This window comes from Stegostoma tigrinum, chromosome 18, assembly GCF_030684315.1.
Source record: "Stegostoma tigrinum isolate sSteTig4 chromosome 18, sSteTig4.hap1, whole genome shotgun sequence".
Classification (NCBI taxonomy): Eukaryota; Metazoa; Chordata; class Chondrichthyes; order Orectolobiformes; family Stegostomatidae; genus Stegostoma; species Stegostoma tigrinum.
The window spans coordinates 15,176,790-15,194,838 of record NC_081371.1 but is presented as its reverse complement, the minus strand read 5'-3'; the positions used below and the strand labels follow the sequence as shown (position 1 = coordinate 15,194,838).

The window sequence follows — 18,049 nt, the reverse complement described above, 5'->3', positions numbered from 1 at the left end:
GAGATTTTTTTTCAGAGATAATGGGAACTGCAAATGCTGGAGAATCCCAGATAACAAAGTGTGCCCCTTTTCTGATGAAGGGTCTAGGCCTGAAATGTCAGCTTTTGTGCTCCTAAGATGCTGCTTGGCCTGCTGTGTTCATCCAGCTCCACGCTTTGTTATCTGAGATTTTTTTTTGTCACCCTAATTACAGAGCATTGACAGTACATTCCTGTTGGGTTACAACTGGTTTGTCAGAGTTTCTGCTTTGTTTCCTTTGAGTCTTATACCAATGCGTGAATAACAGGGTGTGTAAAATTTCAGCAACTGAACAATGGTGAGAGATAGCAGGTGTTGCAAAACAATCTGTAAAATCTGTCCAGGAGGCACTTCTAAATACAGGTTTGCACCAGTGAAAGGGTTAAGAACAAAGTTTGGTCATTCCTGTGTACAATACAAGCTTTAAACAGCAAGTTAATACCCACGGTTGTCGCTTTTGCAAATGCTAAATCACTTGTGACACAAACATGTCATTTTAATGCTCATAGTTAACGAAACACCTGCTGAAAATCAGTGGTTAAAAAAAAGTTAAATTTTAGTCTTCAGCCTCGAGGTGATATTAAGGGTCAATGGAAAATGTAAACATAGAGTTTCAAAAGTTCACCAAAAACTTGGGCTGTGAACAGACATTAATGATTGGATCAGTTCGAAATTAGTTCCTTTAAATTGGTGAAACAATTGATCTAGTGACACCAGAGAGCACTGTCAAAATGATCTGATTGGACCACGGTCTCAAAGTCTTACAGCACAGAAGGAGGACATTGGTCAAGCTATTCAATTATTCAGATCCCACATATTTTACTTTTCAAGTGTCTATCCAATTTCCTATCGAAAATGATAACTGAACCACTTCCCACTGCTCCTTCAAGCAGTGAAGGTCATACAGTTTGCAACTTTAAAAAGAAAATCCTGGTCGGCTTTCTCTTGGGTCATTTGCCAATTATCTTAAACTTTTACCCTCTGGATACTGATTTTCCCAGCAGTGCAAACAATTTCTCCCTATTTATTCTATTAAATCCCTCTGTAATTTTTACAATTAGTTCATCTTCCCTTAAACTTCTCTGCATGAGAACAATCACAGCTTTAGCATCTCCACGTACCTCAAGGCCATCATCTCTGGTGCCATTTCAATAAATCACCTCTTCACTATCCGAATTGTCTAAAGATCCTTCCTAAGATATAGCCCAGAATCAGACACAGTACTCAACTGGATACTCTAGAAAAGTAATTCTATTGAAGAACGTCATGTATTCTGTTTTCAACTCAAGTTAATCCACTCCTTTCTTGTAATAACCAAAAATGATCAATAAATTTAAAATGTCTGCATTTCAGTAAATTTCTGAATGTGTTTCAAAGGCAGTTTTGGTCAACAGCAAATTCTTTCATGGAAACATAGGGATTTATAAGACGTCCAAAACATGTAAGCTATGAACTTATTAGAAAAAGCCCTCATTATTCCAACATTATTCTGTGTGGATTTCCCTTAGCCTGTATGGTTAAGGTTATGAATTTACTAAACAAACTTTACCTGGGAGGACCTTAATTGATTCCTACTACACAATTATTGTATGATTAAAGGTATACTAGTAATGGAGTCTTTTCCAGGGTTAAGTCTTTGACTGCTGAAACATGAAGATGGCAACTAGTTTAGTCTCATATTCACTCAGAGTTGCATTTTCCTTCATTTTTAACAAAATGAAAATAATACATTTGAGGCCGTCTGTTAATTAATATTCCTGGAAGAATTATTCTTTCGAGGTTGTAATTAAAATGAAGTGTTAATATTTCCAGGAATGAGAATTTGAATATTTCCCTAAAAAAACTGCAAGGCAATTAAAACATTAAATTCAACAAAACTTTCAAACTTATACATAAATACTGCTGTTGTCTTTTTTAGACACTGCAAGTAAACTCACTACCAAGGGGATCGATTTCAAACAAGGTCCTTGCATGTGCAAACGATAAGCACAAATGAGACAAGGCAGAGGGCCACAGCACATAGACATGTGAAAGAGCAGGTTTCTGCTGCATGCAGTGTTTAACAGACAATAGTAAAGCAAGCCTCTAATGACAGAAACAGAGACAGTTGCCAACATACACCTAGCACTTACCCTTGGCTCCAGCTATATGTTAGCAAAGCAAGAGAACAAAGCATATTGAGGTGAACCAATTCGACAGTAGATAGATATAGAGCTGTGCTGATCAAACAGACTGATGCAACCAATTAAAAGTCTTTGACATCAGGCTAAAGTGTTTTGTAGAACACTCCAGCATGATCTTGGATGGTGGTGGTTACAATAAAGGATCAGTTGTTATTGCACTCAGCTGCACATTGCAATAGGTGCAATATTTTCCATATTCAATCTTGGGAAGTTAGTATAGCTAATAAGGCCAGCATTTATTGTTCCTTCCTACTTGACATTGAGAGGTTTGTGGCAAATTGCCTTCTTGAACCACTGCAGTCCATTTGGTGCAGGTACACCCACATTGCTCATTGTTTAAGAAAAATTAATGGGATGAAAGGCAAATTTGTTACAGTTGATAATGTGGCAACAGTGCAGCAGTATTTTACTGGTGTGGGCTCTTGCTTGGTTCATCCAGAAAGAAAGCCTGTCAACACATCCCAATTGAGTAGCACTGCCCCTTTAAACAGTAATGGAACACAAAAAACAATTATTGAGTTTGTCACTGAGCCACCGATGACAAGTGGAATAATACACATGCACGCACTCACTCAGACACACACAAACACATACCATCTTATCAAATGGCAGAACAGGCTTGATGGACTGAATGGCCTACCCCTCCTAAGTCAAATGGTCAACAATTTCTCTCTCAGGCACACACACCACCCACACCTTGGGTCAGATACTACAAATCTGTTCCATAGGAAAACTGTCATTACTAGAATGATTCAAACAGTTTCAAATGCTTATAAGTTTGGAATTGAATGCAAAGGAATTAAAACACATTTGGTATGACATTATTGCCCAAGAATAGTAACTCCATGGCTGGAGACTGCATCCTTTTTAGAAGAAGTCAATATGTCATAGCACACATTTAACTGATTCAGTAACGGAATAATCAATGCATTCTGCAGCAACCTGGTGGACTAAAAGTAAATTCCAAACTTGACTGTTGGACAAACATACTGACAAGTGGCGCATGATACTGAAAATGGAGGAGGTGAAACACAGATATGTTTACAAAATCAAACACAATATATTTACTTACAAAAACCTGGTGCAGAAAGATGTAAACAAGATGCTTTTACAATGGAGCAACTCAGAAAATTGGCAGGGAAACACTGTGGCTTTCTTTTCAGGGTGGCATTTTCCTGAAAATTGTTGGGTAAAACCCACTAATCTGATTCTACCATTGCTGAGGGTTGGAGTATTTTGCCAAAGTCCCTAAAGTAAGTGACCCAGGGTCAGCCTGAAAAACGCTCAAATAATTTAAGTATTTGAAATGCTGTCTGGTGATGTCAAAATCACTTCATTATTACCAGATCCAACTAGAACGCACGTGTGGAGTACGTGTTCCGCAGCTCCAGCTAATAATTCAGTTAAAGATCCAGTTAAAGCCCAAAGATATGTCCTTACCTATTTCTGTGGGCCAGGATGATTAGGAAGCCTCTCAATATGGTGGTGGCCAGCAGGGAAAGGGTAAAAAATCATAGGCCCAGGTGCTATTGCTGGCCCAGGCTCCCATCTCCAGGCCTGAGCACAATAGTCCCCTAAACCCTCAGGCCAAAGTTATCCAGTCCTGACACTACCCTTGCTTGTGTGGTCAGGTGGCAGCCCTGTTATAAGTTCGTGCTAATCTTCACACTGTGCTGTAACATAAAAATTTGTGAACAAACAACAAGTAAACCACTTCAAGTTACTGCAAATGTGGTCCCTCAAAAAAAATGCAAATACACTGGACAATTAAACAAATTGCCCCCACAGCACAAGAAAGAGAGTCCATTGGTTCTCAGTATTCCTTTTCTACGTGCAGTTTACCAGCTCTGTGGTAATGAATCTTACTATCAAAACAAACCAGGGCTTTCATAAACAACATGTCGCAGCTTTATAAGGCTTTGGTTAGGCCACACATTCAATTTTGGTCAGGAAGGATGTGGAAGCTTTGGAAAGAGTATGGAAGAGGTTTACCAGGATGCTGCCTGGATTAGACAGTATGATCTTTAAGGAGAGGCTGGAAAATCTCAGGGTGTTTTCCGTGGAGCAGTGGTAGCTGAGGGAGACTTGATAGAAGTTATAACATTATGAGGTACATAGATAGTGTTGACGGTCAGGATCTTCTTCCCAGAGTTGAAACGCCTCATACTAGGGGGCATGCATATCAAGATGAGAGGGGTAAAGTTCAAAGGAAATGTGAGGGGCAAGTTTTTTTTTCACAGAGCATGGTAGGAGTCTGGAAGAACTGCCAGGGGTGTTGGTGGAGGCAGATGCCATAGGGGCATTTAACGGACTTTTAGATAATGGAGGGGTATGGACCAGTGGAAGGCAGAAGGGATTAGTTTAATTTGGCATCATGTTTGGCACAACACTGTGGGCCAAAGGGCACATTCCTGATCTATTTTCTATGGTTTATGTTGTACAACACTAGACACCTGGCTACCACATTCTATCACCTGTCCTGCCACAAACAATGTCCATGAAAAATCTAATGTCTTGCTTCTTTACGTCAAGCTCAACATTGCACAAGGCATAAAGAGCATGTAAACGTTTTGAAGCCAAATCTCTGAATGGTCAGAAAAGAAATATTTTAAATGACGCATTGTTTTATTATGACTAATGATTATCAGATGTTGGTCAATGGAAGATTGCTTTCTCATTTAGCTTTTGGTCAAAAAATACCGTCTTATGTCGCACATATGCTGGGGTGCAGCCTAATCCTGCCTCTGTACCTCTAAACAAGAATGGACAGACTTCTTTTTTGTGCTTTACTACAAAACATTCTTGATTCTATAACCAGAGAAGTCATAATAAATACAGTTTTGCCTGAGTGAACCTTTTGTTTACCTATTCTTGAGGTCTATTTAGTTAAGATTGTCATTTCATGGATGATTCTGTAGAAAGCTTTCCTGGTACATCTTTTAAAAGTCCCTGCAATTGATTTTCCTTCATTCTCATAATACTGCAATCACTATGGTTGAACATAACACTTGCTGAGCTGACTGATGGTGAACAACAGCCTTTCTCAACTCAGTGTGCCGACAATGAACCTGGTGCGTAGGCCACAAGCTGTGGATGGAAGGACATATATTTGCGGCAAGCTGAGCAGATAGATCATCTATTGAGACTTTTTTCTTGCATGCATAGTATGCTCGATCATTGAAAACTTAGACATTACAACATTGGTGTGAAGCCTGATTTCAGACTTCTTCATAACAAGGAAAAATTCTTATGGAACAGTCTAAAGATGTTAGCTTTTCCACATTTTCTTTACTAGTAAAAAAAATGCTACACCTAACATGCTAAAAAGTGATGTTGTTTAACAATGCTAATATCTGCACAAACAGTACTATCAGCTCCCAAACAGGTTTTTGAAACAAAACCATACCAGAGCTATGTCTCCATATAACCCAGCCCAGAGTTTATATGAGAAGACAAAGTTAAAATAAAGAACCTGGAAGCAAATTAATGTATCAAAAATGTAAAAAGCAATCAATTAGTATCAGAATTATGATTAGGAAACCGTCACTGCAAAGAAATGGGAACTTGGTATTAACAATATTTATGGCTGGGATTAATTTATCATCGTGCTGAGCACACTGGAAAAAAAAATCACAGGCTGGTTATACAGGCGCCTGCACGGAATCCCTGCTCTCTCTTCTAAATAAAGGATATATGGAAAAGATAATGGCACATTTTTAGGAAACGTCCAAGAAAAGACTTCTCAACAATTCTATTTAAGAGGTAGGTGGCCAAGTATACACATTAACAAGTATTAAATGTGAGTGTGTTCCAAATGTACAAACAGCACATGTCAAATGTTTGCAACAAGTTGATTTTAGCTATTTGATTGAGCTGCTACTGCATCAGGGAATGAACGTAACCTGCAGTTCACATTGTGGCACTGGACACTCATATCTCCAAAGAGCTTCACATATAACCAGACTGTGTAAAACTTGTCACATGATAATGAAGTAACTAACAGGATGGGCTGGTGGGCTGGCAGCATGCTCGCCGTCAATTTAAGCAGTCTTGCACTGCTTCAATGGAAGCCAGCTGGTCCTGCTCGTATCACTCCTGCATCTTATTACATCTGACAGTCACTTGTCAGAATGCTTCAATGTCAGCACTTTAAGAACAAATGTCAACATGTGTTGGGTACTGAAAAGTATGTCTTGCCTTGAGAGGCTTCATACACACACAGCCTCTCAGTGACATTACACAGTGTTTTTGAAACAGCTTTACCAAGGAAAAGACAGTCACCAATTTCCATCTGGAATGAACTTTTGTAAAGAAAATCTGAAATTGGCATGTATTTTAGGTTCATCCCAATTAACTCCATAACACAGATTTCTGTGCTCTTTCGGCTGTTCCCAGGGATATCTACGAGAAAAAAAACATCAGTGTTGCTGGAGGACCATCACCTTGCTGAAAGATGCTCATTAGTTTGCCAGAAACTTGCTGATTTTCAACAGAAAGTGCTGTTCTATTGCTGAATGTTGCAGAGTGACACATTCAAGATACAGGACTGCATACTGAAGGATACACTAAAGTTTGAAGAAGCAACAAAGACTCAATGGGGAAAGACCAAAGTCTAGGGTCAACTGACCATAGTGACCATGGAGTTTAAAGGGATTGGAATCTATGTAAACTCCTTCAGGGTGTATGCAAAGAGCTTTTGATGTGAAATTTAAAAGTAATTTATGAATTTCACCTGGAACTGTAAGTGTAATCAGGAATATGAGTGCCATGTATTGCATTGTAAAGATGAAACTACTACACTCTGTGTAATGTTAAATTAGCACTCATTATTTGTACCTTTACAAACGTTTTGAATAAGTTATAGCTTGGGAAACATCTGATGATATCTTAATATGCTTATAATTAATGCATTTACAACATTGCTGAAAAATAAATAACACAGGAGTTCTCATTATTTTCATATTGCTGGACAAAGTGGCATGGCATCCTTGTTTTATGTGTAAAAACAAATAGAACAGTATTTACTGAAAGACAATGCACCTTTATGAACGCAAGTTGACAAAAGTTTGTTGCATAGCTCTAATATTTGACAATTGAATGAGGTGATGCCTGAAGCCTACAGTGAAATATACAGTTCAGAATCAATGTCCTGGATCATCCAAACGGTCCCAACATGCGTCTTTCAGGTTACATCTGGTCTCTGACTAGAAAACAGCTAAGAAAGAAGGCTAAGGACAAAGTGTTTTAGCCACCTGGGTTGCTTATCTCTCAGGTCATTCAAGGGCCTGTGAGGTCTACAAAAATTCCTCTATGACATAATATCTATTTTTCCAATCACAGTAACCACATGCTTCTGACGGCAATGCTTGTACATTAGACAACTAAACATGGAAACATAACACTGCTGAGAAAATTACAGGGGTCACATGCTCCTCTGGCGGTTGGCTTGTAAGGATTGTGTGACTGGAAAGCATTGACATTTTGTAGTTTCTAAACAAATAAGTAGTAACAGTAAATTGGTTTGGTGTACTCACAGAATTGAGAGATTGGCACATCTGGTAACTGTGCACTTCCTCCCTTTGCATTCAGCTTCTGGACCTGGGATGGAGGGATAGGTTTGTAGGACTGGCCTGTAGCTCTGTACATAGCTTGAACCCACAACACTCGATCTTGTTCATCGTCACTTGCAAACACAACTGTGTCACCTTCTTTAACTGCGTTGAAGAATGCTCGGCCACCATCCAGACCTACATGTGAATGAAAAGAATCAAGTTATAGTTTCCTTTCTCATGCTCAACTCTTGTTTGAAAAGTCAACCCCACCTAACTAATCAAGTTCCTTCTTGAAACTAGAAACTTCTCTAGGCTTTCCTTGATATTGATTCCTTTAGATGTAGGATCTGGTCTGTAAACCTTCCCAATTCAAGAATATTTTGTGTGCACTGTCCAAAAGCTGAACCTAACTCTTAAGAATAATCAGTCTTGTACTCTGTCAAACCTTGACCCAAAACCTGTACATACGTATTATGGTGTTTTATATATACAGCCTAATGTTCCACTTATATCTTTAAATTATATCTTCACTTTGCCATGACTTTGAGAATGCACCCTAAGTTTCCCGGCTCTAATTTAATTAATTAAATATTTAAGATTACTTTTGGTAAATGGATAAACATTCAAAGCTGCTAAAACTCTTAACAAAACAACCTGTGCAGTATAGCTCTTTTTATACATCGGTCAGCAAATTTTTCACTTTTAAGCAATGAAGATTGGATGGGATAAACCCTGACACTAATCATCTATATTTTTCATTGAAACATACAGCAAAAAAGGGAACTGTTCAGCCTATTGAGACAGCTAGACTATTAGTCCAACATATGCAACGGCCTTTCTGCTCCTCTACGTTGGCTTTCGAAACCGTTGAAAATGAGAGGACATGCTTCATTCAAAACATCATGAGGTATGTTATTTACATTTGTTTATTGCGATGTGCAGGGTTGAACCAATCCAAAATCAGGAACGCCAAACAAAATGTGCAGCAAACAAATATACATTTTGACACAAACTGCAGAGTCCAACAGCAATACTCATTCTTTATACAGCAAGAAAAGAAATACATTAGAAAGTCAACTCACCAACATTACCACTCTCTCAGCTGTCTGATTAAAACATTCGGATATGCAAGTACAAAATAGTTAATAGTTGTCTCGCTGATAGTGTATACCTGGCTGGTGCTCTGTGTAGTCCACTGTGTATCCTTCTAGTTGCATTAATTCCTGAGGTTCAGACTTCTTTTCTCTGTAACTACACATTGCAAATGTGTATTGGCTAACCTGAAACAACAGGCATGATTGATTTAGCTGTGTGGGTATATTTCACTGGATCCCCAGGTAACAGTACGTAAATAATACAGAACAATTATATCATTTGCAAACATTAATGCAAAATTTGTCACGTAGAAACACATCCCCGTGGAATAAATATGTTTATGTCATTAATACCTGTAATCCCAAGACAAAGTAGGAAGAAATGTTAGATGAACTTGAATGGATCACTCACTAACCTGCACCAGGACAAAGTAGCGCTTCTTCCACCTCTTCCAAACCTTTTGCCCAAGTGCATATAGGTACCTGCAGCCAAGAAGCAAGATTTCAGGCAACATGTGGGCAACAATCATTTCAGGGCATACAATAAGAAGTCTATTTCAGGAAGGGAAACAAAAGGTGATTTGATATAACCCAAGTGCACGCAGTGTGTGAGGGTGCATGTAGGTGGGAGTATGTAGTGATGTGTGGGGGTTTGTGCAGCTTAGGGATGTGACTGAGCACGGGGGTATGTGAGGTGAAGTTGGGTCTGGGGGCGTGTGTAGGTAGGGACAAGTGTTTGTGTGTTCGCGCGCGCGTGCGTGTGTTTGTGCGTGCGTGCGTGAAACAAGCTGCATTGTCACACTTCTTCAGTGTTGTTGGAGCTTCACCCATCCAGACAAGTGGGGAGTATTCCACCAGACTCCTGACTTGTGTCTTGTGGATGGTAAACAGGGAATCAGGTAGTAACTTGCTCGTTACTAAATTCCTAGCTTCTGACATCCTGGTCCAGGTTGATTTCTGGTCAATCATAATCCCTGCGACGTTGCGAGTGAGCGATTCGGTGATGCCATTTATTGTCAAGGAGTGATAGTCAATTCTCCCTCGTTGGCGATTATCATTGCCTGGAATTTGTGTGGTGTGAATGTTACTTGCCTTTCATTAGCTGAGGTTTGAATGTTGCCTGGGCCTTACTGCTTATTAACACAGGCTGCTTCAGTATGAGGAATTGCAAAAGATGCAGTCTTTAGCAAACTTCCCCACTTCTGACTTTAAGATGGAGAGGTCACTGGTGAAGCAACTGAAAATGATTGAGTCTAGGAAGCTCCAATCCAGAACTTCTGCACTGATATCCTGATGTTGAAATGACTGATCTCCAACAATTATAATGAACTTCCTGTATGTTAATATATGACAGCAACCAAGGACAGAACTTTCCCCGACTCCACTGACTTTAGTTTTGCTAGGGCTTTTTGGTGCCATATGCAATCAAATACTGCCTTGAAGTGAAGGGCAGGCACTCTATCATCATCTCTGGAATTTACCTCTTGCCCATATTTGGACCAAGGGTAATCATGTCACTTCTGGGAGTCACTTTGTAAGATTGCGTGGGTCCATTTTAAAGACATATTCATTTTCTTTACTAAGTAGATAATAAAAATACACATAGGCAACAACAGTATTAAGAATAAGGGAAATAGGACACTCATTGAATGCCATGTTTATAGTATTATTCATGAAATAAGACATGGCAAGGTGACCTACATAGCAGTAAAATCCAATTTCCACCCCAAATAAATTATCAACAAACTTTTCTGTCACATCTCCCTTGTAATGTGTGTGTAGGTTAGCACTGTGGAGAATTACAAGCTAGTCTTTTCCAAAGAAATTGTGTTCACCTATTCAGTTTGACTATAAACGTCACTCATAGACATTTATCTGCTCCCATTAGTCTAGCCCCTTACACAAGTCCAAACCTACAGTTCAATCTGCAGATAATTATGCAACTGATCTGATCTCAACCATTCCAATAAGACATTATCATTCTGGCTTTAGATTTTATTCCACTCTCAACCACGACTGAATAGCAGCGCTCTCAGAAACTTCATTTTGGACACATTGACTAGGCTAATATATTATGTCTACCAGTGACTGAATATACCAACATAATTGGAAAAACAAGTCCTGTCAGAAAGACTTTCAGTTTTATGAAAAGCAATGCTACATGCAATAATCTGACATCAAAAAAACTGTATAAATACTGGTTAATGAGCTGTGTAAATGAGATAACTGTACAGTCAGATGGAGATGTACAAAGATATAAATCAGATCACCATAAAATCAATGTTGTGGAAAAATACAGAATTTTTTTCTTTACTTTAAACTGGGTTATCTTTCGCGCAAAGCAGCCAAACCAGGATGTTACTTGCTCCAGTAATTCTGCTAATCATCAGGAGTTGCAGATCATGGATGGCAGTTCTTATATAAACAGCTCTTGACATGCTGTCACACAATATGACCATCTTTATTTCCCTTTGTATATACTGGACATATTAATATTGGGTGTCGTGCCTCAAGGTTTTTTTTTGCATCCTGTTGGCTAGAAGAACCAAATATCTCCCAGAGCTCTTTTATAGACAGGAGGTGTAACAGCCCAGTTAGACAGGTGTATTTCACAAATCTGACCAGTTCTGTACTTCTGTTATCCTTTGTTTATCAATCCCTATTAAGATAGCTGGTCTCAAATGTCCAAATAACAGTCTACTTTAAGGCTGTAATCTGCTTACTCAGTACAGGATTAGCTAACAAAGAAATTAACACCATAGTCATAAAGCTGGTGTTCAACATGGTTCTCTGTGTTACAGCACCAGGATTTACAAATTTACTAACAATATTACAAGATAATCCCAAAGCTCACTGCTTGTCACACATTCTTTCGCTAACCAAGGGAAGCTTATTGAAATCACTTGGGTCATCCAACATCCAGCAGTCTATAGCAAAATCACAATGAGAGAAATACCATGGGTAAATGTGAAAGCTTTGTTGGTACAGAAATGAAATGTTCCTTTGCTGTAAAAATTGGCAATTCACATCTCAAGCTCTTCTGAAGTAATACAAATCATTTAAAGGAAGAAGAAAACCTTCCAGCAAAATCCACTGGGAGAATATGCTATGTATGTAATAGTTTGTGCAGGCTTTGGTTTAAAATCCCAGAGGTTAGGAAAGTTGAGTTAGAAGCACAGATTTTATTTTATTAATTCATGGGATGTTGCCTGGACCAGCATTTGTTGTCCACCTTTGACTGCAATTGAGAAAGTGGTGGTGAGTTGCCTTCTTGAAGTGCTGCAGTCTATTTGCTGTACCTAGACCCACAATGCCATTAGGGAGGGAGTTCCAGGATGTTGTCCCAGTGACATTAAATTAATGGCGATAATATTTCTAAGTCAGGATGGTGAGTGGCTTAGGGAGGAACTTGCAGGTGGTGGTGCTCCCATGTATTTACTGCCTTTGTCTTTCTGGATGGAAGTGGTTGTGGGTTTGGAAGGTGCTCTGTCAGGAACCTGAGTGGCTTTCTGCAGTGCATCTTGTAAACAGGCACATTGCTGCTATTGTCAGTGGTGGAGGTACAGAATGCCAATGAGTTGCTAATCGAGCAGACTGCTTTTCAAAGATTCCCAAAGAGGCAGCCAGGGTGTAGCATCTACAAGATTCACGGCAAGAACTCAACAAGGTTCCTTCTGCAGCTCCTTCCAGACCAGCAACCTCTGCCATTTTCAAGGGCAAGGGAAGCAGATGCACAGGATCATCACCATAACTAAGTTCCCTCCAAGCCACTCACCATCTTGATTTGGAAACATATTGCTATTCCTTCAGTGTCATTGGGTCAAAGTCCTGGAATCCCTTTCTGACAGTACTCTGGGTGTACCTAGATCCTATAGAGTTTGGTTCAAGAACACAGTAAACCGATACCTTCTCCAGGGCAATTAGAAATGGTAGAGTAATGCCTGCCTGTCAAACAAGTAAGCCAATAGCACTTTTCAACATTAATCCTTTCAGGACGATGACTCGATCCAGGACAAAATCCTTATTATGCTCATTCCTGGTAGTGACTTAAGTTTCTCTCTACCTGCTCACTACAAGGGTACCACACCATTAGCCCTGCCTCTGCATGCAAATACTGGTGGGGAGTTGGAGTTCAGTCTTCTATTCGTTATTGCCCCGCCTTAAGAGCTTGTGCTACTCTGCAGAACTATCCATCGAATAATATTGGTAATCTGTGAGGCTGCAATGGCAAGGATCCAGATTGTGACTATGAAGTGAAAGCTTGTTGTAATGTTTTCTCCTCCTTCTGGCTCCTCTCCGTCCCTGACATACCCATTGCAGGATTCAGTCTTGGCTGAGGCCACAAGTATTGAGACTGTCCTGCTCCCTTTGACTTCTGGGCCCAAGTATTTCAGTGGTGCAGTGCGACTCTGCAACGCTGACCAGATTTCCTCTGTTTCATAGGCAGGGCACCATGTGGTGCTGGGAATCCTGCCGGTAAGATTTACAGAATAGAATTATAAATGCAGAAAAGGTCCTTTGGCCCATCCAGTGTGTACAGCTAAAAATAAACTATCATCTACCACTACTCGCACATTCCCACACTAGGCCCATAGCCTTCAATGTTATGACACTTCAAGTGTTCATCCAAGTTTTTTTTAACCAATTGTGAGGCTTTCTGCCTCAACTATTGCATTCCAGACCCCATGCCCCCCACCACCACCTTCTTCGTGAAAGAGTTTCCCCTCTAAACCCCTGCCTTTCACTTATGCCTCCTTGTCATTGACCCTTTGGCTAAGGGGAACAATACCTTTCTATTCACCCTGTCCATGTCCCTCATAATTGTATACATTCTGATCAGGTTCCCCCTCAACCTTCTCTGCTTTAAAGAAAAGAACCCGAGCCTATCCAGCCTCTCTACTTGGCTTAAATGCTCCATCCCAGGCAACATCCTGGTGCATCTCCTCTGCTCCCACCTCCAGTGCAATCACATCCTTCTGACAGAACTTCACAAAAGACTCCAGCTGTGGCCTAACCAAAGTTCTGTACAGCCCCAACATGACCTTCCTGTTGAAATAATCCATGCCATGACTCAGAAAAGCAAGAATCCTGTATGTTGTCTTAACAACGCTATGAATCAGTGATGCCACCTTCAGGGATCTGTGGAGCAGCACCCCAAGATCCCTCTGTTCCTATAGACTTCTTAATGTCTTGCCATTCATTGAGCACTCCCTTGTCTTCTTCCTTCTTCCAGCCTGTCCTACGTTACCTGATTGCAGGGGACGAAAGGGAGAGCAAGTCACTTTCTTCCTCACCATTACTCTGAAATGAAGCAAATGCACCACTCGTCCCTCTCTCCTTCCCAATATTTATGGAATATTACTGATCCGCATCTGGACATATTAAAACTGTGATTCCATATGCTTCAAAATAATTTTGCAAATAAGTCTCATCCTAAAATGTATCAGCTGTGACTTAGCTCGTGCCCCTCAGCCTTGACTGATGAAGTGTTGCACTGTCAGAAAAGACATTGTTTGGAATGTGACAGTAAAACAGAGGTCCTGTCCCGCAAGTGCAAAAGATCTCAGTTAACAGCTGAAGAAGAGTAGGGGTCCTTCTCGGTGGTATCCTTGTCAACATTGATCCTTCAACCAATATCATTTAAAAATAATTGTCTATCAATTAACATTTGTGGGACCTTGTCTTGTTTACTGTTTACAAGTCAACACCGCAACAGTGACCACAGTCCACCAATGACCATGCTATAACAGTGATCATGCTACATGATGTACCTCACTGACTTTGAAGGGGTTTGAGACACATCTAGCAGCTGTTAAATGAGATTCAGAAATGTTCTGAAGAAGGGTCACTGGACCTGAAATGCTAACTCCGTTTTTTTTTACCCCTTCACAGATGCTGCCAAAATTACCGAGCGTTTCCAGCAACATCTGTTTTTGTTGTTCTTTCCTATTTTTCCCATTTAAATGAAGTAGGTTGGAGAGTTCTGCCCGTATTTCCACCCCAAGTTGTTTCTCTAGTTTGTGAGCCATTACAGAGGGTTGATTTCAGACATACTGATCAACATTGAGATGAGTTATTGCTAAATTCATGCGAAAAAATTATTACTGTTGGAACCACGAATTGCATTTTTCCATTAGCAGTTAAATTAATGTATTGCATAAAAGGAGAATAGTGTCGTCTTTGTAGATCCTAATGGGAGCTGGCTTTTTCTTCCTCAGGAATGCACCAGCTTGAATTATGAGCTCATTATTTGAACATCTGAAACTTTGTACAAACAATGCTGAAAATCAATATACAGGGAAATCAATACACATAGCTACTTTTCCCTCCGAGAGCTCCTTCTTATAAAGAAAATTCTCCATCAAGGTCCAAAGAGCAATTTATGCAGTCTAAGAAATCTAGGACATTCTGATCAAGTTCAGTTAACAGCTGGCAAAAGTAATCATCCACTTGTGAAAATGATTTTCAGTTCATTCTCAAACACCTTTCAGACTCTCATGATCCCATTTAGCTGATAACAATACAGGGTGGCTCTGGGCACTGCAGCATTCAGCGCTCGAGCCAATGGGGACCAAATGCCCCGAGGCACTTTCAGTCCTCAGTGCACATTCTATACTCCATCCGTGAAAGGAGCTTTCCGAATACTACATTCCTTCTTTCATTTTGCTGCTGCTGCAAAAGTAAACTATTTTCATCTTCATGCAGCAAGACATGGGAATAAGAAAGACAGTGACAAAATAATCTCCAATCATCCACAAGACCCAGAGACTGAGTGATTAATCGTTAAAATAATTGAGCTATCATTCAAAATTCAGACCCCTTCTGGAGGAAAAAAAAGCCAATCAAGCTTTCAGCAATAGGACCTCATTTTTTTTGCTGTGAGTTATTTACTTTAATTACATCTTAAAATTAAGGACTGTGCATTACACCTAGTTACAATGCTTCTATTTACAGTTTTTGAAAATGACCCCCTCACTTCTAAGGTTTCCTTGAATGAACTGGACTCCCACTGTCTCTTAGCAACCAGGACTGATAAAATAAAGATAAGGACAAACACACAGACACACAGACACACACCTTTGCTCAAATGTTTCAAGCCAATATGACATGGTACAGTAGCTTTTTGACTTGCACTCATCAGGACAAACACAAGAATATCAAACACTTAACCAAACAGCATCAGTTTGCAAAACACAAACAAGCATCCATTATCAGCTACGGTTCCACACTTACTGAACAATCTCAAGTGTGCTCATACTTACATTAACAACCAGACCAGTAACTTGCATCAAGACTCACTATGATAGTGCATTGAGATCAAGTTCTTAGGATTGTCACAAGTGTAAAATAATTGATTAAATTACAGAATTACCAAACCCTACCTGTCTGAATCAGAGTAAAAGAAAATACACACTTGTTTCTTTTCCCCATTTGACAAGAAAATAACAATTTATTGCAAACAAACATTGCAAAACAATGGCAGAAAAGACATCAGAATTGTTAATCTAGAATGACATAATTTATGATTTATTCTTTTTACATTGCTCCACACAGACACATACACACACACAAACAAGTCAGAAACATTCAGAGGGAAATCGAAACAGAATTCCCAATTCCTCCACCACATCTGCTCCCACGATAAGACATTCCACTCCCGCTCATCCCAGATGTCCAAGTTCTTTAAGGGCCGCAACTTTCCCCCCACGGTGATCAAGAACGCCCTTGACCGCGTCTCCCGCATTTCCCGCAACACATCCCTCACACCCCGCCCCCGCCACAACCGCCCCAAGAGGATCCCCCTCGTTCTCACACACCACCCTACCAACCTCCGGATACAACGCATTATCCTCCGACACTTCCGCCATTTACAATCCGACCCCACCACCCAAGACATTTTTCCATCCCCTCCCCTGTCTGCTTTCCGGAGAGACCACTCTCTCCGTGACTCCCTTGTTCGCTCCACACTGCCCTCCAACCCCACCACACCCGGCACCTTCCCCTGCAACCGCAGGAAATGCTACACTTGTCGGGATGGGGTCGGATTGTAAATGGCGGAAGTGTCGGAGGATAATGCGTTGTATCCGGAGGTTGGTAGGGTGGTGTGTGAGAACGAGGGTATCCTCTTGGGGCGGTTGTGACGGGGGCGAGGTGTGAGGGATGTGTTGCGGGAAATGCGGTCAAGGACGGCTTGAGGAGTTTGTTGCACATGTGGTTTTCCATTCCTTTCTCAGTGGTAAAGCATTGGCCAATCTGGGTCAATTTGCCAATTAATCAGCTTCTGGAACATACATTTCAGCGATGTCTGCAAATTTGACATTCTTGCATTTATCCTACTGACTGCAGGACAAAAAGCTTTGGCATCATGATCGCTTGTTCAGCAATAATTAACTGACTCACTGATTCTGATTGTCTTTCAGGCTGGATTCCACCAAAATGTAACACAATCCCTCACATCTCAATAGCTAAGATTTCTAGTTGCCTAGAAGTGCAAACAAATCTCTGTCTTTTTGTCTGCCATTATTTCATTTTTAGTTCTTGTATACCACTCTTTGCTTTTTTTAAACTCTCCTGGAATTGATTAAGACTTTGGAGCTGTTGTTAAGTGGGAAACTGTGGGAGGAGGACAGGTTTTAATCAGCCAGCAAGGATCATTTATCAGGAGGGTTAGTCTTGACAAAAGAACGTATAAAAGTTGGATGTGCTTGGATAATCAGTCTTCAATAAAAAAAATCAGCCAAACAAACAGAAACACTTCTGCAGCACATGCCTAAACATTCAGTGTGCACATCAACTGTTAAATAAACACCTTAATTATTTTTTAAAGAAGTTTCAACTGAAATCTATACACACACAACTGTATCCAAGGCCAATCTTTACTTGTAATTGATTTATTTACAGATGAAACATTGCAGGTATAAATCTCCTGACTACAACTAATTCCTATGTCAGTTAGCATCTCTTCATGTGTGCTTTTTGTTTTGAATACCCACCATCAAATTAACTCATGGAAACAACTCCAGGCTCCCCATAGGGCAATGCAACAACAAAAATAAGGGAGGGTAGGGAGACAGGGAGAGGGATAAATTAAAATAGAGTTGGAGTGGGAAATAATGCATTTCATCCCATAGTACTCACCTTCTGTAAGCATCCAAATAATGGTCTCCAATTGGACATGTTTAACTTCAGTTCATTCACTTAA

General features: G+C 40.2%; 1 protein-coding gene across 17 annotated transcripts in view; it reads right to left on the bottom strand.

Annotated features, from left to right (window-relative positions):
* Positions 1–18,049, bottom strand: part of cadps2 (Ca++-dependent secretion activator 2) — a 607,285-nt gene that overhangs the window by 227,548 nt on the left and 361,688 nt on the right. For all 17 annotated transcript variants that reach the window (XM_059652338.1, XM_059652341.1, XM_059652344.1 and 14 more), the window contains exons 9-11: positions 9,264–9,330; positions 8,925–9,033; positions 7,736–7,948 (exon numbers count right to left, since the gene is read on the bottom strand). In XM_059652338.1, the coding sequence (XP_059508321.1) occupies positions 7,736–7,948; positions 8,925–9,033; positions 9,264–9,330 (389 nt within the window). The remainder of the gene's footprint in view (positions 1–7,735; positions 7,949–8,924; positions 9,034–9,263; positions 9,331–18,049) is intronic.